At 49.4% G+C, this 27,987-nt stretch overlaps 1 protein-coding gene across 3 annotated transcripts; it reads left to right on the top strand.

Moving 5' to 3' along the window:
- The first annotated feature begins 491 nt into the window (after positions 1-491).
- On the top strand, positions 492-27,987 carry ATN1 (atrophin 1). 3 transcript variants are annotated; one of them, XM_082066065.1, is made up of 10 exons: positions 492-762; positions 17,059-17,250; positions 18,071-18,208; positions 18,569-18,682; positions 20,870-22,896; positions 23,460-23,676; positions 23,788-24,502; positions 25,767-25,910; positions 26,160-26,340; positions 26,880-27,987. In XM_082066065.1, the coding sequence occupies exons 2-10, from the start codon at positions 17,173-17,175 to the stop codon at positions 26,911-26,913; spliced, it is 3,648 nt and encodes a 1,215-aa protein (XP_081922191.1). In that variant the 5' UTR covers positions 492-762; positions 17,059-17,172; the 3' UTR covers positions 26,914-27,987. The 3 variants fall into 3 exon arrangements, with proteins under 3 accessions (XP_081922191.1, XP_081922190.1, XP_081922192.1); XM_082066064.1 differs by having other exon boundaries at positions 23,785-24,502; XM_082066066.1 differs by lacking the exon at positions 492-762 and having other exon boundaries at positions 17,209-17,250; positions 23,785-24,502.

The following is a 27,987-nucleotide window of genomic DNA, read 5'->3' as shown; positions in this document are numbered from 1 at the left end:
CCCGCCGCAGGCACCGGCCCCGCGCCCCGCCCCGCCCGCAGCCGCGGGGAGCCCGGTGCCGGCCGGCGGTCCACCCCGCCTTTCCCTCCCGGCGGCTCGGTCTCCCTGGGCCCCGTTCTGCCGAAAAGGCTCCTCTGGGCTTTCCCCATCTCGGGCCTTTGTGCCGGGGCGGGGAGGCGAGAGCCGGGGGAGCGGGACCCGGCGACGCGGGGCGCGGCCGGGGCGGGGTCCGGGCTGGCTCCTCGCCCTTCGCCCGGGTCTCCTCCCCCGTCCCACGCCCCCCGCGGGTGGGCTGCGGGGGTGTTTTGCGGGGCCCCTGCGGCCGGCGCGGGGACGGGAGGCGGGGATGGGCGGTGGCGAGAGCGGCTGGGGGGTGACAGAGCGGAGGGGCGGGGGAGGGGGGCTTGTTCTGGGCTCTTCGGAAATGGGAGGTGGCTAAGGCGGGCAGCGGTCTGAGCGATGGGAGGGCGGCGGGGCAGAGGCGGCGGCGCCTGAACGTGGGGTGCGCGGCAGGAGAGGGGGCGACAGAGCCACCGCAGGGGGGGGCCCTCTCCCCGCCGCACCCCTCCAGGGCCACTGCCCCTGCCACCGACCACCGGTTATTCCGGAGACGCGAGAGGAAACGAGGGAGGGCGGAAAAGGAGGAGGGAGGAAAGAGGAAAAAAAAAAAAAAAGGGGGGGGGGGGAGCGTTTAAATCCCTTCCCCCCGCTTCTCACCGCCTCCATTCCTCCCTTCATTCGACCTCCCCTCCGGAGCCGCTGGTGAGTCCCTCGCCCGCTCACAGCCGTTCCCGCTCCGCTTGTCATTTTTCGCCCACTCGCTGTATTCTTCCGAGGGTGTTCTTTTCCCTCCGGTCTGTCTGCCGGGAGGGGGGCGAGGCGGCGAGGGGGGGGGGGGGGGCACAGCAGAAAAGTTGGGGGGGGCGAGGGCGGTATGGCGGTTAACCCCTGAGGCCCTGGGGAAGGGCCCCCGGCGGTGCCTGCCCCGGCGTGGATGCGGCGAGGGGCCGGGAGGGTGTCGGGGCGCCGCGGGTCATGGAGGCTCGGTTCGGCGGGGCGGGGGCCCCATCCCGGTCCCTGAGGCGGCGGGTCCCGGCCGCGGCTGGGAGCACTTGTAAATCAGCGGGATGCGCTGCCCGTTCCAGCCTGCCCGGGCCGGGGCTTGTTTGCTTTGGCCGGCGGTGGCGGAGCGCCTTTCCTCCGGAGAGGGGCGGGGGACGGGCAGGGGGGCTCCGCGGCCGCCGCGGGGGTCCCGGGGCGGGGACACCCCCCGCTGCGCACCCGGCGTGACGTCACCGCCCGCGGAGCCCCCGTTCCCTGCAGCAGAAAGTTCGGCGGGGGAAGGGGGGTGAGTGCCCGGCGGAGGGTGGCCGGGGGGGCTGGGGCGAGGCGGGAGTCCCGAGTTGGCGGCCCGGCGCGGTGCGGGGAGGAACGCACAACAATGCTGGACGGGGATCTGCCACACGTTGCCTGCCGAGCTAGCTCCCGCGCTGCTGGCCCCCAAAGCCACCTCTGAACGCCCCCCTTTCCGCCCAATCTCGTATTGTCCCTGCTTTCCCAGGTGCGTCTGGGGAGCGGGCTGGAGTATTTGGAAATAGTGCTTCCATCGGTATCTGACCGCTGGGAAGTGCGTTTGCTCCCCCACCGTTCATGTGGCAGGCTCGGGTGTGATTCAGCCCCTCCCAATGCCACCCTCAGCCTGGGCACCCGCCTCCCTCTCTGAAACACCAGGTTGGTACTTGGGGACCAGGGAGTGGACAAGACCTGTATGGATGGGCTGCATCAGGATGGCGTTTGCGCTCCCTTTGAACCGGCCGACATCCCTTGGTGTGTCAGGCTGCTCGTCTGTTTGCTGTTCAAGTCTTTTTTGAGAAGTGGCATCTGTCTTGTCTACACTGTCCTTCTGGCTGTGCCATCAAGCCGGTGACAGTTTGCCCCGCTGGCTTCTGCAGGCTGCTGGCCTGTGGCTGCCCCTGCTGTTGTTGCCCAGCAAATTGCTGGTTGTATTTTGCCGAGTGACCGCTGTGCTGTGGAAGTGGCAGCCATTTGGTCACCATGGCGTTACTTTACATGCTGCCATTGCTTGCCATTGAGTCCTGCCTTGATAGCTATCGTATGTTCCTGAAGTTGCTTTTGAGATGGGCAGTGTCTTTCTTTCCATTTGTGTCAGAGTTGTGGCTGCCTTGACTTCTGTGGCCAGTTACTTAGTTGCCAGAATGGCTACTGCAAGAATTACTGTGGCTTTTTGTCTGCAGGGTCTGTTTTACAGTGCTGTGGTTCTTGAGGAGCAGCATGTTCTTAGGGAGGTAGCCACTCAAATCTGTTTTCCATATCTCTGATCGTATTGGGCGGATTGCATGGGAACAGCTATGCTTTCTGGCATTGAAAAAGTGAAGAGAAGCTAGTGTGCTGTTATCCTATGGTGTGTTGCAGGAGGGCTGAGGACAAGAAATTACATACGACATTGATTTTTTGTCCACCTGAACAGTGGAGCATGGTTATACACCCTTCAGGTTTGCATATGCCTAAAGCTTCACAGTCCAGCCCTGACTTCCCACCAGACTCAGTGTGTCGGTGTCAGTGCATCAAGCCAAATCCCTGCCTGTTTACCTCAGTTTTGTAACCCAAATCCCAGTGTTGTTTGAGTTGAAAGCTGGACCCTCATTTCTTCTAAGCCTGAGACTATTGCGCATCACTGCTGTGCTGTACCCCTGAGGGGCTGGAGCTCTAAGATCGTTTACCCATGCATGGGACACTTAGAAAAGCAAATGGTCAAATGGTTAGTTGGAATGTTTTTCATCCTTTTTTCCCCGTATTCATTTTTTTTTTTCCCCGTTTCTTGGCCGAGTTGTTATTTTTACATTTGTTATTAATGAGTGCACAACCAATTGTTTGTCTATTTCCCCAGCTTCTTGGGAATGATCTGGTCTTTCAAACTAGACTTTTCAATTGTGATTCATGATGGAGCTTTTCAAGTATGGCCAAGGAATGGACATACGGTACTATGTTTCTTGCTGGAAACGATAAAAACCCTCCAAACATTGGAAAATTAAATGTGCAGTGACTCCTAATGAAGAAGATTAACAGGTTTAACCTGCTGCAGTGGCCTGCCTTTACCTCTCTTCGTATGCATTTACCTTCTCCCCTAGATTTTGTACCCTTGGATACCTCTGGAAGTTTCTTTCATTCTCACCTTTAGGCTTGCCTGCACAATGATTTAGAATAAGGCTCTTATGGGCATACTTGCATTTCAAAATAATAATGGGCATGCAAAGAACTATATACATAGTGACATCACTATACTAAAAGCAGCCTGTATTTTTCTTCAAGAGGGGGAGCATCTACTTCAGTTGGACTAGATGACAGATGGTCACTTCCAACTGAAATGTTCCATTTTACTCTCATTTGAAACTTCTTCCCAAGGTTCAGCTTCTGTCACTCTTTATATACCTTCCTGATCCTTCCTGGAGCTCCCTCATATTCGTCAGCAATTTTCTGGGGTGGAGGTGGAGTTGAGGGGAGCAGTCACTGTGAAATCCAGAGCTGTGTAGGGAAGGATTATTTATTTACCTTTGCAGATGCAGGTTCTTGAATTGGTCTGAGCATTTTTTAAGCTCTGCTCCTCCTTAAATATCTACCTGAATGTTTACTCAGTCTTATATATTTCCTCTTCGGGTGTCTGCCTTTACTTGTGAGAACCTGATTTCCTCCTGTGCAAGGATTTCTGTTTCCCAGTTCTGTTTTTTCTTTCTGCTGTTTTCTTTTGGATAAATAAATTACTTTCTTGCCTCCAGTGGATTTTCTGGTCTCTCTCTTCCCCCATTAGGAGATGCTATGGAAGCACGAAGGATATTTCCTGCATTTATCACTTCATCCCTTCCATCTATACTTCTTGAGGACTGTTGGTAGTGAAGTGCAGGATAGTAATGCTTTACACATTTCTTAAAGGCAGCACAAGTTCTGAATGTGTTTAGAAGTGGAGGCATCTCTGAAAAAGTTATGCCTTAACCAGGCAAGCTTCACCTAGGGTATGTATTCTCTGTAGAATTAATTCACGTGATCACTGCCTGAGTCTGGACACAGTGGATGGTTTAACATGAACATGAGGTGCTCCATCTCGGTGCCTTGCCTGAGTTACTGAAGCTGCAGCAGTGCCCAAGACACGTGTCTGTTGCTAGGTTGCCCAGGTATGTGTCCCATCACTCTTTGTGTCACGCTGAGCCGAATGCTGGAGAATCTTTCTGTTCTTCCAGTTGTGTGGTATGCAGTCATGGTCCCACAACCCATGTCCTTAGTGAGACATGTGCAGAGAATGATGAGACAGAAGGGAATGTTTCCAGCTGAAGTGATTTGAGCTTCACCTCTGCCTTAGCCTGGTTGGCTGATTTGGGCTTTGAGTGCTAAAGGGTGAAGATTTGGCATATGTGAAAAGTTTAACACAAGTCAACTTAGTAAGGAGATGATCCCTTCAGGAGCATTGCCGTGCTTCCAGTTCTGGTAGTGCTCCTGAAGAAGTCTCTGGCTGTTTGCTGTGTTTATTGTGGCAGCAAACACTGATTTGTTACTGTCTCTTGTAAACATATCAATGATTGATTGATTGTTGTGGCAGTATTTTTACCTACAAACCAAACATTAACTGCAATATCTTCTCTGAGCATTTTTTTTTCTGAAGAAGGGTAGCTGGTTGCTTTCAATCTTGCTTCATGTCTCCTGACCTGGTGACATTGTTCATTGTAGATCAATTTAGCTGGAAAATTTTAGTCTTGTACCTCCCTGCCTTACAAGGCACTTGGTGATACCTTGTTTCTATCACAAGGTCTCTCTGTGTCATAGATCATTTAAGTGAAGAATGCATTTGAGCAACCGTCTCTTTGGACAGTGGATTTGCTATACTGTGTGTGTGTGTATTTATTTATTTATTAATGTGTGCACGTATATCACGATAAAAATATAATAGTCTGTATACCATAACATAATATATCTTATACATAATGTTATATCTTGTATTAAGTTTTGTATTGATATATCTAGCATAGTGCATTGAATATAAAGTGTATTTGTAGCATAGTATTTTGGATAAACTACCACTTTTCTTTCAGGCAGTGCAATAGATGAAGTGATTTTCATCAGAATTATTCAGAGTTTGCCAGGTACATGAAGAGGGTCCACCCTCTGTGAAGAGTGGTTTATCCAGTCATGATTATCCATCAGACTTTCCTCATACCTTGCTAGACCATTGCCTTCAAAGTACATTTTCACCCAGAGCTAGACCCCATCACCTCTTGGCCAAAACGTCTATGACTGCTGATACCTTTAGCATTGAAAAACCTGTTCTGATCAACTGGCTGGTTCTCTCCCCTGCACAGCACATGGCAGGGAATATCATCTGGCAGCCTTTGCAGAAAATATGAAGAGTAGTTATTTTAGATTTAATTTTAACAAGAAAACCCAGAAGATTTCCAGTGATACACCAGATATCTATGCAAGTTTTTCAGTTTATTGATTTATCCCATTTTTCAGATTTTGCATGATTTCTGTGTGGAATTTGTCTAGCTTCAGCTCCTATCCATTTTATCTGGGGTCTTTGTCTAACAGGTTAGAGAGCCCTCTGCTGTCAGAAATCTTCTCCTTTTGTAGTACTGGTAGGCCATCTTCAAGTCACCTTTTAACCTTCTCTCTGATAAATTAAATGTATTTAGCTTCTTAAGGTTCTTGCTGTAAGGGGCAGGAGTTACCAGACTTCTTTTTTGGAAATTTTCAGCTTGTCAGCATCCTTTTTGGAGTACACAGGTTAAAACTGCATGTGCTACTCCTATAATGGTCCAACCAATCCAGTATATATTCAGGTAAAAATCATCTCTCTATTCCTTCTCCTGAAGAATATTCCTCTCTTTATATATTGATGGTTTTCAGTCATTCAGGAATATCCCATTTAGAAGTCTTGTGCTGGGAACTCATCTTCGGTTTGCTATCAGCTGTAAGGCCTTCCAGAGCTTCCGTGTATCCTTGGATCTTAATCCTTGAAAGCCTTCTACGTTCCTGTTCTTGATGTAAAAATCTTCCCTAATTTAAAAACTTGTCTTTCTGTGTGACCCCATTACACCAGTAATGCCAGCTGGTCTGTTTGCATTTCATCATTTACCATCTCACCTGTCTCAGCACCATCTGCAAATTTCACCCATGTTTCTGCAAACTTTCTTCATCAGGTGCCTTCACCAGCTACGAACAATATTCCATGATGGACCACGATTGCCTGTCAATAGTGAGATTTGGGGAACTTACTTTTTGACAATGAATCTATGCATTTTTTTAATATATATATATATTATATATATATATATTTTTTTTTTTTTTTTTGCCAGTGCCATAGCTGTGTACCAAGCTTCAACCCACTGTTTGTTGTGTGTTGCTTTACAGAGATTACCCAAGGCATTAAAAATATCTTGGACAGCAGTTTCACTTGACATCATGCCTTTAGTCCTGGCAGTCCAGTTTGAGTTTAATTTGGCCTCAGTCTCTGGGCTCAGGTGTCCATGTGAGAGGTGGAGGCCTATGTCTGTGATCGAAAAGGCAGGTTATATATCTGTAGGTGCTAGCACTTCAGTATTAATTGTTTGCCTCAAATTCTCTTGGGATTGGGGAGAATTTTAGATACTTGTGACTTCTAATCCTTCATTGACCAGGAAGACCTTGATTTAGGCATAACCATCATGTTTTCTGACTTCATAAAATTATAAGAACTAAAATCAAACCTCACCGTGAACTTGGTGAAGTATGTAAGCAAAACCTCTCTCCTCCCAAGGATGGTTCAGTGCTGCCACAGATTCCCTGGGAAGCTGGGGATACTCTGTTCTCCGAGGTATTAATGACAACCTCATCTAGCTTTGCAGTTTACGACAAAAGGGTTTTGAGTGCAGACCTCCAGCAATATCTTCCCATGTAAACCTTCCTGTGACACAGCATTGTGTTTCACTTTGCTCCACCCCACAGGTGAGGACAGGGTCACACCACTTTGCCAGTTCTGTCAACCAAGGAAAATATGTAGGATCCAAAGCCAAGGGAGTCACTCAAAGCTTATCTGTGTCTCAGGTCTGCTGTGTGATTGTACCTGTGACCATCTTCCTGGCCCCAGTTCACTCCTTTTGCTTCTGGATCTGTTTGTGCATCTTCCGTCCTGTTCAGATGCTTTCTTTTTGCACAAATGGCTCTCACGTTGGCTTCGCCATCAGTCTTGAATCCCTAGAAAAGGAGAATCAAAAGAGTGTCCTTGAGTCACTGGCTGCAAAGTCCCTTTGAGCACCCTGCCACCTACTTTGTTTTGCAAACTTAGTGAATTCTGTCTTGATAATAATGTTTTTCTTTTGCTCTTGTTATGCTTCAGGGACAAAGCCTCACCACATGGCCAGGAGTCTTCTCATTTCCATCTTAAAAGTGTTGTTGGCCTTTATAAAAGTGTCATTTGGTCTTATACCAACCTTCTCTGTTAACTTAAATGTTCCTTCTACCTCCTTTATGTTTAGTTTCTGGTTTTAGGGACAGTAATGACATCACCTCCAGCTCTTTGTGTCCCTTGGCATGCTCGAAACTGCTTTTTGCACCTTCTCCAAGGCACTTTCTTCTTTCCTGATGTTGGGTAACAGAAGCATTACATGGTCTAGCAGAGGTTGTCTGACAAGTACAATGTCCAGTGGCATTAATACTTTTTCTTGTTGCTTGATAATACCTTGTCTGATGCTTTCAAAATAAGTGTTGCCCATCACTGTCCTGTGATTAACAAATCCCTTCCCTCCTCAACAGTCCCTACTGATAAGCAGAAGTTCTTAGAGCAGGTGTGCCTGTCACGTCTCTTCGGGTTATCACTGAGCACTTAGTACTATTGAACTTGTCAAAAACATACCAGTGACCCTACTAGGCCCTACTAGGCCCATCTAGTCCAGAATCTTCTGCTCCAGCAGTGGTCACTACCAAATCCCTAGGAATGAGGGCAAGTTAAGGCAACTTTACCTGCTGTTGTCCTCTGGTACTCCTACAGCTTCAGTGGAGGGGCTGCCATGGCTGGTTGTGGTTTCTTGCCATTCAGTAAGTACCAGTCACTCTCTCTTGCATTAAACTCTCCAGTCTCCCTTCAAGTCCATGCAAACTTTTAGCACCTATAGTGTCCTTTGTTTGGAAGTTCTGCAGCTACTCATTTCAAGAAGAACTATCTCTTTGTTTGTTTTGAACTTCTTGATGGTCCTCAATTCTTATACTGGAAGAGAGAGTGAAAAATTATTTCCTACCCATCTCCTGCTTTTCATATATGGTTTTACAGTCCTCAATCACATCCTTACTTAACCTGTTCTCTGGACAGAGATGTCTAACCCACTCAGTCATGCCTCTTCATTGCCCTTTCTATCTCCTGTGGAAGGAGCAGAACTGCACACACTTTTCAAGATGTAGGAAAATCATGGGTTTGTGCAAGGGCATAGTGACATTCTCTGTTTTGTTTTCAGTTCTTTTCTCAGGAATTTCTAGCGTATGTTTTGCTTTCTTTGTGGCTGCTGAATGCCAAGGTGACATTTTCATGGATCTGCCTCTTACATCCTAAGGGTATCACTCTTGAATGGCACTGATCTTATGTGGAGATGGAGTTGTTTTTTTCTGTGTCTATTGCTTTATGTTTATCAAGGTTGAAGCTCACATGCCATTTCATTGCCCAATCACTCTTCGTGGAAAGTCCTTCTACAGTTCTCCTCAGTTCTCATCCTCATTATTACCCTTATTAATTTACTCTCATCAGCCACATTGGCTTCCCTTTGCCCTTTTTCTGTATCCATGCTAGTTTTGCTTCTTCAGTGTTTTATTCTCTTAAGTTCTCTCTCAAATTGTGATCATCTGCAATACTGACAGTGCCTCCTAACTTAATGCCATTGGGAGGTAGGACACTGATCCTTTTAAAGATCTAGCAGGCTTTCTTCCACCTAGCCTGGTACTTTCAGGACTTCATTCATTCAAATCCATCTACAGCGCTTCATCCTTTTAGCTTCTGTCGGATACTTCTATTCGCTCTGACTAGTTTCCCTGGGATTGAGGGCTCTGAGCAGGTCATGTTTTTGCCTGGACCTCCCTCTGCCAGCTTCAGAATGATACAGGTCTTGGCAGAAAGTGGTGGCCATGCTTTACACTGGTCTGTTACTGAAGGATGGATGGTGTGGCTATTCTGACTTCAGATTCAGCTGCTGGTCCTACTGCTGTAAAGTTACCAAAAATATACCCCAGTAAGGACTTGCAGCAGAAGTTTGGAACCATGATGGTTTGATGGATGGATAACTTCCAGGTACCAAGAGTGAGGAGCTGTGGTACATGGACTCATGGTCACAAGTTGCAACAAGGAAATTACAACTGAAAATGAGTGTTTCAGCACTGGATTGAGTGTCTCAGGTCAGCTGGGGAAGTTTTGCACCTTAAGATGTTTTGAAGTTGCCTCATTGAGGCCCTGAGCAATCCCTTCTAGATTTGAGGTCAGCCCTGCTGTGAGCAGGAGTTTGTACCTGCAGAGGTCCCTTCCAGCTGACGTATATTTTTGAGTAGCCTGTGATGTCTTTGAGTAATTTACTTTGCGTTTCTTAGGAAAGGTACATCGATGTTTAGAAACGGGGAGATAACGTATGACAATAGACCCTTGGCCCCTAACAGCCCTACAGGTAAGGTGTGCTCAGGCATTGCAAATATGGAAGACATCGCACTTCTTAACATAGTGACTATGAAGAGTGTGATGTTTCCCTCCTCTGCATCACACACCCCTAGTCCTCCATCCTGCTTGCGGAGGGAAGAACCCAGTGTGATGCATTTTGTGATCCACTGGGCTCTGCCAGCCTGTCTCTCCAAGAGATCCAGAGACCTTCCTCTGGGGAGACTGAATGATTCTTCTGAGATATTTTAAGTAAATCTGTTACATACTTACAGTCACTTTAGTGTCCCCTCAGGAATTGTTTAACGATTAACGTAACCTTCTTTAGTACATGTAACCTCCATTTAGTGAATCAAACTTTATTTTCAGTTGCTTCTGCAAAAATTAGTATCTTCTTCTGTGCTGTAAATTGAGCTATTGTTAAATGCATGAATGTTTTTAGTATTTATTACCTCACGTTAGCTCTAAGTGGTTTTATTTCACTCTGTTCATCAGAAATCTTTTTCTCAAATAAGTTTTACATTGAATGGAGATTCCAGAATTACAGCTTTCATACTTAAAATAATATTCTTACTCCTCATGGTTGTGCAGAATTAAGAAAATAAACCATTAATACAGACTTAATAAAATGTAGACTAGCTGTATTTCCTATGACTGCCAGCACTCTGCAAGTTATTTTTAGTATTCCTATTTGGCACCCTTTCCTGAAATGTGAACATTTTAATTTTTATTTATTATTTTACTAGGGGGAAGGAAGATGCAGGTAGAATGACAAGTGAAATTGTCAACAAGTACTGTTGACAAGGATTAAAGCTGTTGGCTCAGATTGGGTCTGGGAGGTATTATTTTAGGCATAGAATCATAGAATAGTTTGGGTTGGAAGGGACCTTTAATGATCATCTAGTCCCAACTCCTGTGCCATGGGGAGGGACATTTTCAACCAATCCTGACGTTGAATACTTCCAAGGATGGGGCTTCCACAGCTTCTCTGAGTGAGGCTGACCGGTTGGTGGTTCCCACAGTCCTCTTTATTACCCTTTTTAAAAATGGGTGCAGTATTCTCTTTTTCTCCAGTCACTGCGGATTTCACCTGACTGCTGTGAACTTTCAAATATCATGGAGAGTGGCTTGGCAACTATATCAGCCAATTCCCTCAGGACCCTGGGGTGTATCTCATCAGGTCCCGTGGACTTTTGTATGTTCAGTTTCCTCAGGTGGTCTCAGACATCATCTTCTCTTACATGCATGGGTACATGTAAATCAAGAGGGTTCATTCAGCTTGTTGATTCAAGTGTGTGTAATTTGCCCTTCAGTACAGAAATAAATTTCTGAAAACTATTTTAAAGGTTTCATAGTTACTCATTTTGAAGATAGAAGAATCCAATGATATTCTAGTACACTGTCAATATAAAATCAATTTGCTCATAGACAATTACAACAAAACCTCAACTCTCACTGGTTTTATACTGAACTCTTATATTCTGAGCAGTAACAGCAGTTTTCACTTCAGTTACAGGTGGTTGTTTTGTGGTGTTTTTGACTGTTTGCAGTGTAACGCTGTGCTGCCAAGCCTGTGTGGTGCGGCAGGTCTCAGCCCTTCCCAGCTGCATCCAACAGCTGCTGGTGGTTGGATGGTCCTGTCCCACTGTCAGTGTTGGGGGGCTGCAGAGGACAGGGAGGTGTGTTCTCCAATCATGGCATGCATGTGTGGGCTTTAGCTCATGCTTCCTGCCTTTTGCCTGAGCTCATGAGTATTTCAGTCCCCTGGGATCCTCCAGCTTCATGTTGGTATTGGGCAAGGATGTAGTTAAACTTCATGCACTGAGTAGGCAACAGTTTTAGCTGGAGTATGATTATTTGACCAGTTTTACAGTCTTAGTCCTTGATGAATCTACCTTCCAGCCTGAGTTCACAGATCCTGCATCCACCAACTGTTGTAGTAATTTTGTAGGAAACAGAAAAATGCCTGTGTTTCAGAAGTACCTTTCATTTGGTGTTGCATAGATATATTTATTCTTAACAAAATTTACTGAGTAAAAAAATTTTGCAAGTCATGGGAATAGTTGTGCCCAAGATAATATTAGCTGCGTCTGCCCACCTCCATCTTGGCATTCAACCATTTTGGCATTCTAATCAATTTGCTCACACAATCATTTTCCCTTTTACAGTAATGTTGCGCTCAACCAAAAGACTGACAATAAAGCTGTAACATGCAACCTGAACCCCAACCTATACATTTATTGGTAACACTAAATACAGCACCCTTCTCCTTCCCTCCCTGTCTCCACTGTGCCCTATAGAAAGACACCAGGGTTCAAACATAAGTCAGGTACTTAGCCACTGGGAAATGTACTTTGGGTTGTCTGACGGCAGTATTTTGGATGAAACTTCATGTTTTCAAGATACTACACAGCTGTTAACCTTGATTAAATTTCTCGGAATTTTCCTTTTGTTTTATAAATGAGGTGAATGGAGACAGGAATTCAAAATGTATTGGCTGGGACTGTCATTCACAGGACAGTATAAATAAATATGCCAGCTTCTGACTTCACACCCATGGTGTGTGTCCCCTGGCCATACTATTCCAGTGGGCACTCCCTTCTGAGCGATCTTTACCTGTCAAGAGGGATCCATTTACTTTCATCCCATCTTACCTTCAGGACACTTTTCAACATCTGCAATGTGTTGGAAAGCAGCTGTGATCATTTTGCCACCCTGGTTCCTCCCTCCAGTGCTAATGCATCATCCCTTAGCAGAAGGGAGAACAGAAAAACCAGGATGGGAACACAGAGCTAATTAATTGCAGAGAAACAGACTCAGTTTAATTCTCACATCTTCTGACTTCTAGATCCCTGCGTTTGCAAGGCAAATGTATTTGACTTCATGTAGGATTTTGGATGTAGTTCTACGTTTCAAAAAAATTACTTAAGGAATAGCCACTGTGTGCTTTCAACAGTTCCCAACTGAAGAAAACAAGAAGTTTGAACTTTAGCACATCTGTACTTAGACTAAAGGAGGAACTGACTCCTCACTCCAGACACTTTCCATGGACTGGCATGTAGTGGAAGGTAGTGCTGGCTATGACTGTAGTAACAACACTGGTGCACAGCACTGGCTGTCCATTGCTGTGGCATTCCTGTTTCTTTGTATGGTCCCTGTTCTGTGCCAGCAAGTGCTCTCTCAGATGATACCTCAGTGTGGTTTAGGAGTTAGTGCAGGACCACGCTGATTGCCAGTGGCCAGGTTAGATGTGTCTGTCCCCTTTAGGAGAGTAGAAGAATTTTGCCATCTGGGTGCAAGCTGTGTAATGCTAGTCACCCCCAGGACCAGAGAACAGGCACTGTCCCATTTCATTTAAAAGTACAGATGCTGTCAGTTGCCCTTTCTTGCAGCATTTGTGGTCCTGATGGGTGGCAGTATTTTTAATTCATTTTTTTTTCTTCAGACTGAATGATCCAGCTGTGCACCTTGACGTGTTTGCACTCAGTGGTATGTGATGGTATATGATGTACCAGGCAATGCCTAGGCAGAACCTCAGTGGAAAGGGGAGGCTACATCAGTGCTTCCACCCCTTCCACCCCCAAATCATCACTGACTAGCACTAGCTCAGGAGGGACTCCTGTGACATGTACTGTAGTCACATTCTGCCTTCTGCACCTCCTCTCCTGCTTGGACCAGGTCTGAATCTGCCTGAGATCACTGGGATGTTACAGTCAGAGAAGATCAGGAGCAGTAGATTGTTTGTTTGTTTTTCTTCCCAAGAGAGCAGTGATACAAAAGAATGAGGAGACAGTGGTAACTGTTGACAACTGAGTACCAGCAGCTAATCTTGGACGACTGAATCAGGTCTCAGGACTGAATCAGGTCTTAAATGTCTGCTAGCTGGAGAAACACTGGTGAAGTAATGGTGGTGGTAGCAGCTCTTTTTCTTAAGTGGCATGGATATTGGGAGCTTTCAGCTCTCTCTTCTTCTGTCACTGGCCCCAAGGAGGACTAGCTGGAGCTAAGCTGGCCTTTAATCTTCTCAGGCAGACTGGAGCCCCGGACTTGGGTTGCCCATCCTGGAGCTAGCTCTGCTGTTGAGCACCAGCTGAAGTGAGAAAACCCTTCAGCCCTCCGTGGATTTGGGGGCACCTCCCAGACTTCTGTGTCTCTTTGGAAATTGCTTTGCTGCTACTGGGACATGTACTGGTTATACCTATGTGTGTAGCCATGACATGTACAAGTCTTTGAGCTGTGTCACTCATTTGTCATTTACAGTTCCCAGCCAAGCCCCCAAACACCATCCCAAGTAACTTGGTTCTGTTCCCATTTCCTCTGCTTTGGTTGCCATATAGAAAAGTTTATTTTCTCAGACCATAAGTCTAATGTGTAAATCCTACCTGGAGCCAAGGACAATTATTCACCCACCTTCCCAAGAGAGACTAAGGGTATATGCATAAGTAAAACTTGAGTGTGTCTCATTTGAGAAGGAATTGATTCTAGTTTTGTTACCTGTGAAGAGCTGCTCCACACTACAGCCTGGGAAGGAGATAGGTTATCTGCTTCCTTCAATAGAAGAGGAACCAGAGCCTGTGATCTCCTGGCTGTCTGTGCAGGACAATCCATCTTTGGCAAAGAGAATTACTTGAAGCTGGAGAGGAAGAGGAGTGGGATCCATTTTGGATCCCACGTGGGAATGCCTACTGAGTGTGTGTTGCTTGCAGGAGACTGCATCAGGGCTTAGCTGAGAATATGGAGGGGTTTGGGCAGTGAGCCAAACCAAGCTGGGTTGTATGAAACGCAAACAGAAAACAGTAATTCGCAATGCCTCATAACTCAGTCAAACCTGTAAAGGGCTTCACAGGGCCAGGAAAAGGTTATCCATTCGACAGCAGCCCTGCCAAATGTCTCATTTCCTTTCCAAAACCACAGAGTCCTAAGAACTCTTCAGAGGCATTTACAGGGATCTTCAGGGACAGGAAGGGTTAGGTGTAACTTTGTTAATTGTCAAGGCTCACATTGCAAGCTTTTATTTCATAGATGTTAAAATTAGAAGGTGGTGGTATCATACTCTCATCTGGCCTCTGACATAACAGTTGCTGTACTCAGCCTAATGTATGCATCAATTCTGTTATGTATTTTAGAAAAGCCTTCACCTTCTAAGTGATAGAAACTTCTGCCCCGGTGGTTATTTATGTCCACTGAAACATACAGATTTGTTCCTGGGTTTGTTAGGTACTGCATATTCAGCAGTTGACATAAGTACCAAGCTGGTGTTTCTTTTAAAAAGGGAAGTTTTGGTATGTGGTTGGATGCATATTATTTCTCTGATTTACTTCTCTAGAAAGAGGACCATAATTGTCATTACAGAGCTTTTGGAAAGCTGAAGTGAGACCTGTGTGTTGCATTATGATGTTCAGCTCTTTAGTGTGGGAGGTGTGGGTGGCATCCCTGTTGGATGTAAAGAGCAGTGACATACTGGTAACGTGCTGTTGCTGCTTCTCTGTGTTCAGAGCTGAGCTAATACTTAAAGGTTGCCAACATGATGTGTGTCGAAGTAGAGTTAAATTAGGATCGCCTTTCTTACAATGTTTGTTTCATGTAAGAAGTGTTAATTCTAGATATTTATCTGGAATAGCACCGGTGTAACTGGCTGAATTAGCAACCAGAGGCCAAAGTATGACAGAAATGCAAGGCTGTAAAACACATCAGCTGATGGGGATTAGGAGCGTGCTCTGCCTCCATTAGGTCAGTTATAAGCCATCGTGAGCTATTTTTCTATTAGAGAAGAGGTCTCAGTTAATGAATTGTTGTGTGTGGGAGTTAATGCTGGATGAGTCCCCTGTGGCTTTCATGATGAGGGTCAAATAAAATATTAATGACATTAAAACAAACAATCCCCTGCTCTTCCCAGTTACCTTCCAGCTGGATTTCTCTAAGCATTGGTCAGGGAAGATGTGGAGCCCCACAAGAGACAGGCTGGTGTCATTGCTCCCTTTTCTCAGGTAGGGAGATGGAGGCGGTGGAAAGCAGTGACTCCAAGGCCACACAGTCCAGTGGGAGGGCTGCACAGAAGGTCCAAGAGTTCTCCTGTCTGGTGCCTTTGTCCTGATCCAACTTAATGGTTGAACTCAATGATCTTAAAGGTATTTTCCAATGAAAATGATTTTATGGTTCTGTCTCTGGTTTCAGCTCCCTTCTCAGAGAAATGAAAGTGCATCCAAAGTGCTCCTGTGCTGCCTGGAAGCTAATCTTTCCAGGTCTGGGGTGGCCTTTAGGAGTACGAAATCTCAAGTCTTCTTACGCACAAAACTGTGCTATACTTCCTGATCAAAGAATATAACCCACGAGATGTGCATCTTTTCTCCTTATGCCTTGTCCACAGAACACATTTCCTCGTCTTGCAGATTATTCATTGCAGAGTCTGAGTACAGGAGCTCAAACGACAGGCTGTGGAAGGACCGTCTCTTTTTTGTTACCCCTGCGCAGTGCAGCGCAAAAGATCTTGAGCTGGGTGGAGCCAGGCAGATGAGCTTCAGCATACCTGAATCACTTCAGAACAGTTCCCTGGATAATACAATCATGGTTTCATACTCTGAACTAGGAATTGTGTGGTGTAACAGGGTGTTAAATATCTCTGGTGCTTTTGGACATAGCACAAAGCTGTAAATTTATTCAGAGGGAGCTCAGAAATCTTGCCACTGCTGCAAAGTGTAAGGATTTACACTGCATCTCTGGTCATGACTCTTATGTGGTACACTGAAAAGCAGACCAACGTATGGCAAAGGAGACTTAGGCACTCCAAGCTAAACAGCTGATTTTGTTTACATCATGCAAAAACAAAGCTAAATGTGTTTTTTCACACCTATTTGTGTACATTGGACACCAAACAGCCTAAGCAAGACTTCTCACATTTTCTGCATAATGTACTGGAGCAGGTGTGCATATGCTCTGGAGGGGGCAGGGCTTCAGCTCGCTAATGATGGCACATGGGCAGTTAAGGATCGTGCAACTTACTGCACTGACAACAAGTGCAGAGAGGAACTAATGAAGTCAGAAAATTTGTCATTAGCAACACTTTAAAGCACTTTCCCATTATTTTTTCTCTCTCTCTCTCTCTGATGATCAAATAAACAAGGAAATGGAAGTACTAAGGAGGACAGTCAGCATACTGATAATCATTCCTACCTGCTTCCTCCAAAAAAATGGAGGACTGCCTGCCTCATATCGTGTGGGTATCACTCCTAGAAGCTGGAAATCATTTGTGACAGTAGCCAAATCCCCCTTCTGATGGGGAAGTTTATTGCATTTTTTGTGAACATCCTTTTTCTGTAAATAATAGTTAAGGAAACAGTATTAATTTTGTCATATTTCTGTAACAGACCACGTCCTTGTCTGCTTTTCAGGTTCACTGGGATCTTGTTGCATTGCTGGTGTACGCCCCCCTTCAAGAAGAACTGCTCTTGCCCATACCTGCCTCCCGGGAACAGCCAAAGAGGCGTGTGAAGTGATAAAAATTTATGTTTTCATCAAACCGGGCCAAGGAGAATGGGGGTCCTACACCCAAAAGAATGAAGACACGACAGAACAAAGACTCAGTACGTGAGGTGGGAGATGAGGGGTGGGGCTTTGGAGCCAAGCTGAAGCTGTGGGTGGGGACTGAAGCTCAGGGCAAAGCTCATGGACATGAGTTTTGTGTAGTGGAGTGCCTGAGGGTTCAGGGGTTTTGAAGCCCACAAGGCCAGTTGTATCTTGGGCTACATCAAAAACAGCATGGCCAGCAGGTCGAGGGACGTGATTCTGCCCCTCTGCTCTGCTCTGGTGAGATCACAGTTGGAGTCCTGTGTCCAGCTCTGGAGCCCTCAGCACAGGAAAAACATGGACCTGTTGGAGAGGGGCCAGAGGAGGCCACAAAAATGATCAGAGGGCTGGAACACCTCCACTGTGAGGAAAGGCTGAGAGCATTGGGGTTGTTCAGCCTGGAGAAGGTTCCAGGGAGACCTTGTTGTGGCATTTCGGTACTTAAAAAGTGCCTATAAAAAAGATGGGGACAGACTTTTTAGCAGGGCCTGTTGAGACAGGACAAGGGATATTAGTTTTAAACCAAAGCAGGGGAGATTCAAGCTGGACGAGGAAGAAATTTTTTACAATGAGGGTGGTGAAACACTGGCACAGGTTGCCCAGAGAGGTGGTAGATGCCCCATCCCTGGAGACATTCAAGACTAGGCCGGATGGGGCTCTGAGCAACCTGATCTAGTTGAAAATGTCCCTGTTCATTGCAGGGGGTTGGACTAGATGACCTTTGAAGGTCCCTTCCAGCCCAGGTTATTCTATAATTCAAGGGCTTTGGAAGACTGAGGATAGGGCAGGAGTGGAGTGAGATGCACAACAGGACTGATCCAATGATCGCTCTCTTAGATGTCAATGCGGAGTGGACGGAAGAAAGAGACTCCAGGGCCTCGAGAGGAGCTCAGGTCACGGGGTCGAGCTTCCCCTGGGGGCGTCAGCACCTCCAGCAGCGATGGCAAGGCTGAGAAGTCCCGACAAACAGCAAAGGTAGTATAAGCTAGTATGTGAGCACGGGGTTCTTGAGGTCTGCCCAGACTATGTAGAATCTGTTCAGGGATCCACCAATGAACCCGTACTGGGTTAGCGCTCTGGAATGGGTGGGATCCTTCTTTGCTCTCATCCCCAGTGTCTTGAACTTCCCATCATCCCCCAAGAACTTGTCTTCAGTCTCACCAGCCCTTTATAGTGCTAATTTTTGCCATATTCTGGCTCGGTGTTGCAGTGCTAAGCTCTTCAACACATGTGCTGTGGTGGGTGTGTCTGTGCTCTGTGCAGTCTGTGAAAGTCTGGCAAGGTGGGAAGTTACCCCATGACCCTTCCACCTCCCTGTTCCCCTCTCCCTTGCAGAAGGGGCGGGTGGAGGAATCCTGCACGCCCAAGGGCAGCAAGCAGGGTCGAACAGAAGAGATCTCGGAGAGTGAAGGGGAGGACACCAACGCTCCCAAAAAAACCAAAACAGAGGTGAGTTTTCCATGCTGTGGTTGCTGGCATGTCCTGAGTCTCCTATTGCCTGCCTGTGTTGCTCACACCTGCCCAGCTGTAGGTTCCCACTACTTGGGAGCCCTGCCACCTTGGGTTTCATGCTACAGCTTTTCCAACATAAATGGCATCTGCCGGGTTACAAAAATGCCACCAGGAGTGATGACCAAGCAGACTGAGGCTCTCTGCCTCCTTTGCTTTGTCTGTCTTCATAAATGACTTGGACACAGGACTTGAGGGAATACTAAGTAAGTTTGCCCATGACACAGAATTGGGAGGAGCTGTTGACACACTTGAGGGCAGAGAGGCCCTGCAGAGAGAACTGGACAGTCACCAAATGCGTGAAGGTCAAGTGCCAGATTTTGCACCTGGGTTGTGGCAACCCCTGGGGAACAGACTGTGGAACAAGATACTGGAAAGCAGCTCCACGGAGAGGGATCTGGGGGTTCTGGTCGACGGCAAGTTGAAAATGACCCAACAGTGTGCCCTGGCAGCCAAGAGGGCCAACCATGTCCTGGGGTGCATCCAGCACAGCATTGCCAGCCGGGCGAGGGAGGTGATTGTCCCGCTCTGCTCTGCATTGGTGCGGCCTCACCTGGAGCACTGTGTGCAGTTCTGGGTGCCACAGGATAAAAGGGATATAAAGCTACTGGAGAGTGTCCAGAAGAAGGCTATGAAGTTGGTGAAGGGTTTGGAGGGGAAGCCGTGTGAGAAGCAGCTAAAGTCACTTTGTTTTTCAACCTGGAGAAAAAGAGACCAGGGGGAGATCTCATGGCAGCTACAGCTTCCTCATAAGGGGAGGAAGAGGAGCAGGTGCTGATCTCTTCTCTCTGGTGATTGATGACAGAACCCGAGGGAATAGTAGGAAGATGTGCCAGGGGAGGTTTAGGTTGGACATTAGGGTAAGGTTCTTCCCCCAGAGGGTGGTGGAGCACTGGAACAGGCTACCCAGGGAGGTGTCACAGCCCCAAGCCTGACAGTGTTCAAGAAGAGACTGGACAACATCCTCAGACATATGGTGTGAACTGTGGGATTGTCACATGCAGGGACAGGAGCTGGACCTGATGATCCTTGTGGGTCCCTTTCACCTCAGGACATTCTATGATTCTATGACTGCTGTACTCTCAGAGCTGGGGATGTGCCTTTCCCAGCTCAGGGTGAGAGCCTGGCTCTGTGTGCAGCTGCTGGTCAGGTTCGACTTGGACTCTTTTGCTCCACCAGAGCAGTGTGAAACAGAGTTGCTTAAGTCGTGGTCAGGTCTGGGTGATGGTTGTTCCAAATCTGCTCAAGCATGCACTCTGTGTCATTGTCACAGGGCTTTTCCAAAATGCCGATGACACCAGGCTGGATCAGTGGTCGGATGGTTGGAGGAAGACTTTGCTCTCATGCTTCTCAGTTTCCTATTAACCTGTTCAGAGAACTGGCCTTAAAGGCCCACGAACACAAGGATATTTGCTCATGTTTTGAGGTCACTTTAATTAAGTCAGTGTGGTCACACCTATGTAATTTCCCTACATAGACTTCAGTTTAGCCTCTCCCGTAAGCCCCCAGGCTCAGGAGTGGCACTTGTCCATGCTGTTAGTGACTGTTGAGTCACTAATGTTTGGTTTCTTGAGGTGAGAGGTGGTAGGGGGGAGCAGGGATTGGGAAGTGCAGGGGGGACATAAGGAGCAGGATGGCCAGAGGATAAAACACTTGGGGCAGGGAGGTGGAGCAGTCCTGCAGGGACAAGAAGAGGAATTCAGGGTCTGGGGGCTGTGCTGCGCATACTGTGGTGCATGGTGCTCCATGCCACCTGCTGGTACCACCACTGATCATACCCTGGCCAGTTGCCAATTGCTGGTGGTGGTGGTGTGAGGACCTTTTGTATCTATTCACTCTCAACCTGATCTGTAACAGCTCCCTGCCCTCCCTCTCTGCCTCTGTACACACAGTGCCCATCAGTACCTCCTTGCTGAGTGTGTAATGCTCATGAAGGACCTGAGAGCACTGAAGTTGATCCAAGGGGAGGCAGAAGGACTGGTGTTATTTATACCATGCAAAACAATGTCTCCTTCCCTCTGTGGGGTTTTCTAGTGATGGCAGAAAAAGGTCAGAAAGTTCTCAGGGAACTTGAAAAGCATTGTGCATGGTCTGGGAGGCCATATAACGTCTCTCTCCTTATTTCAGGAGTTGCCCTGCCCTCCATCCCCATCTGATGTTGACAGCCTTGATGGCCACAGCTTCAATGACGAGATGAGCAGTGATCCACGGGACATTGACCAAGATAACAGGAGCACCTCACCTAGCGTGTACAGCCCTGGCAGCGTGGAGAATGACTCTGACTCCTCTTCTGTGCTGTCTCAGGGGCCATCTCACTCCTACCACCATCCTCCACTCTTCCCCCAGAGCCCACCGGTAGCTCCCCCTCCCGACAGCCTGGCCCGTCCACCTGAGCCTGGCTTTGGGCTCCCGGGTGAGGTGCACCCCCAGGGACCCCCTGCTGGGAGCTACCACTCCCAGCTGGAGGGCCAGGCCTCCCGAATTTTCCAGGCTCAAACCCCACAGACACCTGCCTCCTCCTCCTCTGCTGTTGCTGCCCCTTCTGCTGTCCCTTCTTCCTCCTCCTCTTCCTCCTCGTCTTCCTCCTCCTCCTCCACCCACGCTCCTCTTTACCCTCCAGCCAATGTGGTCCAAGTTGGGGCCAAAATTTCCAGTGGGCTTGGAGGGCTCCCAGCAGCAGTGGGTCGTGAGCAGACCCTCAGTGCCAAGCACAATCCGCCACCCACCACCCCCATCTCACTGGCATCAGTGGTCGGGGGCCCCCCACCTCAAAAGACACCCCCAGCCAACCCTCCAGCCGCCCCCCCAGCTTCAGCCCCTTCCTTTCCCCACGTCTCTGCCAATTTGCCTCCCCCCCCGGCCCTGCGCCCACTCAACAATGCGGTGGCTGCCTCCAGCTCCCCAGGGATGGTGGGGCAGGCCCTGAGCGGCCACCTTCCCTCACCCCACGGGATGGGGCAGGACAAGGCATCAGCCCTGACCCCCTCCCGCTACCCCTATGCCCCGCCACCTCTGCCTGCCTCCAGCTCCTCGGCCCAGTACCCCCAGCCTTCCCCATCCCAGCCCCTGCCCAGTTACACTGCCTCCTATGGCCACTCCTTCCCCCCACCCAGTGGCCTCTCCGTGTCCAGCCAGCCCCCTAAGTACACCCAGCCATCCCTGCCCTCCCAGCCTGTCTGGAGCCAGGGGCCACCCCCATACAGCCGCCCCCTGGGTAACGCTGGTTCCCACCCCGCTGCTCCTTTTGCCAGCCAGCCGCCCCATCACCCGCAGCCACCCCAGCAGCACCACCACAGCCACGGGAGTGGTGGGGGGGTCTCCCCAGCAGCTGCAGCTCCATCGCAGCCCAGTGGGGGTTACCCTCACGGCCTGGAGTCAAACAGCCATCACCCTTCCCATGCCAGCTATGGGCTGCGCCTCTACCCTCCCCACAGCCAGGCCGCTTACAGCCAGGCTCCATCATCTGCTGCTGCAGCTCCCTCCTCTTCCTCCACTTCTTCCGCCTCCTCCTCCTCCTCTTCCTCATCTTCTTCCTCATCCTCCTCATCCTCCTCTGCTGCTTCTTCCCAGGGAAATTACCCTGGCATGTGCGCTCATCCCCCTGGGCAGAGTCCTGCCACCTACACCTTCCCCCCACCACCACCCCCATCCCCTGCCCATGGGGCTGGCCCTCCTGTCACCTCAGCTGCCACCACCCTCTCTACCGTCATCGCCACCATGGCCTCCCCATCTGCAGCCCCCTACAAGACGGTCTCACCCCCAGTACCCCCCTCAGCTGTGGCCCCCTATGGGAAGCGGCCAGCCTCCCCCATCCCCACCTTCCAGCCCCCGGCCCCTTATAAGCCAGGCTCACCCCCTGCTTCTTCAGCTGCCCCTTTCCGGGCAACCACGCCTCCTGGCTACCGGGTGGCTTCCTCCCCTGTGGCAGGGGGCTACAAAGCCCCCTCACCCGCCCCTTCTGCCCCACCACCCCTGCCAGGGAGCATGGCCGCCCCAGCCCCCCCACCGCCCCCACTTCCCCTCAGTGCTGCGCAGATCAAGCAGGAGCCATCAGAGGAGTATGACCCCCCTGAGAGCCCTGTGCCACCTGCTCGCAGCCCCTCACCACCCCCCAAGGTGGTGGATGTACCAAGCCACGCCAGCCAGTCAGCCAGGTGAGGGGAGGCTGTGGGGGCACACAGGGGGTGTCTGTAGGCTGGGGAGGGATATATGGGGCAGGGATGGGGAGGTCACTCTCAGTGTGGGGTGAAGCTGCACCCTTTTGACTTTTCTTATAATAGCTTGGGTTGGAAGGGACCTTCAAAGGTCATCTAGTCTAACTCCTCTGCAATGAGCAGGGACATTTTCAACTAGATCAGGTTGCTCAGAGCCCCATCCAGCCTGGCCTTGGATGTCTCCAGGGATGGGACATCTACCACCTCTCTGGGCAACCTGTGCCAGTGTTTCACCACCCTCATCGTAAAAAATTTCTTCCTCATTTGTAGCCTGAATCTCCCCTCCTTTAGTTTAAAACCATTACTCCTTGTCCTGTTGCAGCAGGCCCTGCTAAGAAGTCTGTCCCCAGCCTTCTCATAGGCCCCTTTAAGTACCTTTTCCGTGATGCTCTTCCTTTTCCCACAGTGCTGGACTTGGCTTTGCCTGCCCCTGTCCCCATCTCCATGCCCATCCCTGCCCTCCAACCCCTTCTGTACTGATAGGCTACACCTCTCATCCCCAGATTCAACAAACATCTAGACCGTGGCTTCAACTCCTGCTCCCGCACGGACCTGTACTTCGTACCCCTTGATGGCTCCAAGCTGGCTAAGAAAAGGGCAGACTTGGTGGAGAAAGTGCGGCGAGAGGCTGAGCAGAAGGCACGGGAAGAGAAGGAGCGGGAACGGGAACGAGAGCGGGAGAAGGAGCGGGAGAAGGAGAGGGAGCTGGAGAGGAGTGTGGTAGGTTTGGGGATCCCACTGCCGCAGCACAGCCAGGGTAGATGCTCGACAGCTCCCTTGGCCACTCCCTGCTGGGACCCTAAAGCTGGTCTCTCTGCTCTCTTGCAGAAGATGGCCCAGGAGGGCCGGCCGGTTGAGTGCTCGTCCCTCGGGCCAGTTCCCCACCGCCCCTCCTTCGAGCAGGGCAGTGCTGTAGCAACTGTTCCCCCGTACCTGGGCCCTGACACCCCGGCTCTGCGCACCCTCAGCGAATATGCACGGCCCCACGTTATGTCCCCCAGCAACCGCAACCACCCTTTCTATGTGCCGCTGGGTGCGGTCGACCCAGGTTTGCTGGGGTACAATGTGCCGGCCATCTACAGCAGTGATCCAGCGACACGGGAGCGAGAGCTGAGAGAGCGGGAGGCCCGCGAACGAGACCTGAGGGACCGGGACCTGCGTGAACGTCTCAAGCCTGGCTTTGAAGTCAAGCCTGCCGAGTTGGAGCAGCTCCACGCCGTGCCAGCTGCTGCTATGGATCCATTCCCACGCCATGGCGGGCTGAGTTTGCAGACAGCCCCCGGCCTTCATCCCGCTTTTCCCTTCCACCCAGGGCTGGGCCACTTGGAGAGGGAGAGGCTGGCGCTGGCAGCCGGCCCGACCCTTCGTCCTGACATGTCCTACGCTGAGCGCTTGGCAGCTGAGCGCCAGCATGCTGAGCGGGTGGCTGCTCTCAGCAATGACCCTCTGGCCCGGCTGCAGATGCTCAATGTGACACCTCATCATCATCAGCATTCCCACATCCACTCCCACCTCCATCTCCACCAGCAGGATGCCATACATGCAGGTAAGGACCCCATGGGGGTGGTGTCCTGCACAAAGCCCTGCTCTCCCTCCTACTATGGACTCTTTGTGCTTCCTCACTCTGGTCCTGGGGAAGTCCAAAAGCTGCTGAGACTAGACTTCGAGGCCCCAGATCCACCTCTTCAGCCAGAAGAGGTCAACATCACAGTCATCCAGCCTTGCCCTTGCTCGCATCCAGCGAAAGACACTGACCTCTGTTGCAAGTATTGGGCTGTCTGTGAGTTTACTGCTTAGTGGCAAGCAGAGTAGTTTGCACTGTCTTTTAGTTCTAGATTTCTTGGGACACAATGTGAGTGCTGGCATCCCACTGGCTACCAAGGTGGTGGTTCTGTGGTCTGCAGAGGGAGTGGGAGCCCCGTTAATGAATTTTACAGTATCCTTAGGACTAATGAAACGTTGGTTCTCTAATTTGCAAATAGGGCTCTTGCTGCAGATGGTGGGATGGGATGGGATGGGATAGAAGATGGACTAATTGCAAGGAACTGGAGGCTGCTCTCCTTCAAAATTGAGTGGTGGTCCTTCCATTTTCACATCCTATAGGAAAGCAAAGTAAAAAGAAGCTTAGGACTGAAAATCTGGGGGAAGGAAAGCCCAGACTACAGTAGGAAAAACTGCTGTGCCTGCTCAGGTCCTATGAGCACTCAGTGGAATCTGGTGACAGACAGACACCCAGTCTAAGCAGCCACAACTAGTCAGAGATGGCATCAGGTACAAATTAATGTCCATTTCCCCATGCTCTGTAGCTGGCCACCTCCAGCCAGCACTCTGGCAGAGAGTCCAGGACACTGGAAAGAACAGATTTTGTGTGAACAGTACCTTGCATTTCAGCCTTGGTTGGTACTTGCAAACTTCAGTGCCTGGCACTGAGCATCTGTGCTGGATGAGACCTGGAAATGGAAGAACCCGATATGAGTATGTACATGAATGACAGCCAGGGTGGTAGATAGGCACGATACTCGATACAGACGTGATTGTAGAGCAGGTCCTTGCAGAACAGATTTTTAAGGAACAGTACTTCTCCCTGAGGAGCATAGGGACAGAGCTATGCCAGGCTGGCTCACGTGAAATTCAATGCAGGCAAAAAGAGTAACAGAAGAATGTGGTGCTGTGTTGTCTAGCCTTGAAATTATTCTATCTCAAACACACACCAACCCTCTCTGCTTCTTTTTTGTTGTGCCTTGTGCCTCTCTCTGTGTTACCTCTTACAAAGTACAGGAGAATTATCTTGTGGTATCTTTTCTTCCCAGCCTCAGCCTCTGTTCACCCTCTTATCGACCCACTTGCCTCGGGATCACACCTCACCCGGATACCATACCCAGCTGGAACCATTCCTAACCCCCTCCTGCCTCACCCTCTGCACGAGAATGAAGTGCTGCGCCACCAGCTTTTTGGTAAGGATGCTCACAGGGAGTCTGCTGGTCTCCTCTGAAGGGCATCAGCAGAGCTCCCAGGGCAGGGTGGACATGAGGGGTCACAGACCCAAACTGAGGTCTGTTAAACAGAACCCTGGATGAACAACTCCTGCACGTGGTGGGGCTGGGAAGGGAAGTGCAGGAGTTTTGCCTGAGGTATGGGGCCACAGGTAAGGATGGAGCTATTAATATTGCCTTATCTCTTCTCTGTTTCATCTTTGGCTGCAGCTGCACCCTACAGGGACCTGCCGGGCTCTCTCTCTGCACCCATGTCAGCAGCACATCAGCTCCAGGCCATGCATGCACAGTCAGCTGAGCTGCAGCGCCTGGCTCTGGAACAGCAGCAATGGCTTCATGCCCATCACCCTCTGCATGGTGTGCCGCTCCCCACGCAGGAGGACTACTACAGGTACATGGGCCTGTGCTCTCCACAGCACAGGGCGAGCAGGGGGTGCCTGGGGGTGGCAGAGGGGACAGGAACACATTGGCCCTGAAGTGGGTGACCCAGCCTGAGCCCACACCTGGGACCAGGGATGCCTTGTCACTGGCGCACAGCTGCTGGGGTGGTCACTAGGATGGTCATTCATGGCAAGTGGCTGTTCAGTGTCTAATCTTATGTGGCGTCTCAACCCCTCTTCTCCTGGTGGGAGGGTAAACTTGCATGTTTCACACATGTTATGACTAACTGATAACCCTGCCAAAATACCAGACATTTGCAAGGGTTGGATGCTTTTGCCAAGACAAGACTTTCACAAAGGCATAGGGAAGCATGTTGGGAAAGAGAGAGGTGCAATGTTGTCCCTTTTCGATAGCATCTCCTACTTGAAGGATTTAGAAAGGTTTCCAAGCCCGCAGTGTCATGTGGGTCTAGACTAACAAAAGGCAGTGGGGGATACTAAATTGCCTTTTTCTCTCTCCCAGTCACCTTGTTTCTCTTCTGTATCCTAGCCACCTGAAGAAAGAAAGTGACAAACCCCTTTAAATTGACTTCAAGTGTCAATGTGACATCATCATGTCTTTCTCTCAAGAGGAGCAATCAATCAACCAAATCCTGGAGGAGGGGAAGCTGCAGAGTGACACATCCTGATCCCACCATGCAATAGAGTGTGAGAGACGACAGGACAAAAAGTACAGGATGGCATCATGAGAGCAGAAAGTGGAGGACAGAAAAGAGAGGGAGGACTGACACACCACTGATGAACATGAAATGATCGGTACGTGATTTCAGCAGAACTCTGAAGAAAACAATCAGCATTGCACAGAGCTCAAAAAGACAAAGACTGATGTGAATTCAGAATGGCAGAAGCTCCATCTTTTGTTTGGGGGGACAGTTGCATTAAATAAAAAGAGCAGACCATTACAGGACTTCACATACATGATGCTGCTGCCTTTTCTGCTTCTGCGAGGAGGAGGTGCAGCCAAGAAGTAACTCAAAACCCAACAGAGCCTTTTTTTCAAGATGTCTCTTCACACCCCACCCCCCTTTAGGTGTAAGTTACTGCTTTAGCAATACGGAAGAGCAACATGGAACTTATTTCAGTTTAGCTAGAGCGGCTTCCCACTCTCCAGCATCCCTTCAGATGCAAACGAAGCATTACAGGACCCCTTCCAACGTGGCTGCTCCTGCCTGCGGAGGGACCGGTCCCAGCCATCGGGGTGCTAAGCACCGCAAGACTTTTTGCAAGGTGGTGGTTGTGCTTCCCCACTGCTGACAGGAACGGGCATGGCCACGAGGTGCAAAGCACCAGGAGACTGTTTTCAAAGCTGCCGTCGCCACCACGACCCCTTTGAGCCCGGTGGGGAGAGCTGACATGGCCAAGTGTACGGTATCCTGAGATTTGTCTTTGAGATGGTGGCTGCCCTTTACCCTCACCCTTTCGAATTGATGTACTTTAACTCATGCACATCCTATTAGACGTGGCAGTTTTATGTAGCAACTTGTGACTCCCTTCCCCCTGACCCCCCACGTGCGTGTCTGATTTCACAGTTGTATTTCTCGATTGGTCCCCATATATATATATTTACTTAACCATTAAAAGGAAAAGAAAACCAACAA

The sequence above is a fragment of the Streptopelia decaocto genome (genome assembly GCF_964273445.1).
Source record: "Streptopelia decaocto genome assembly, chromosome: 1".
Lineage (NCBI taxonomy): Eukaryota > Metazoa > Chordata > Aves > Columbiformes > Columbidae > Streptopelia > Streptopelia decaocto.
The sequence above is the reverse complement of the archived record's forward strand: the minus strand, read 5'-3'. Positions and strand labels throughout refer to the sequence as shown.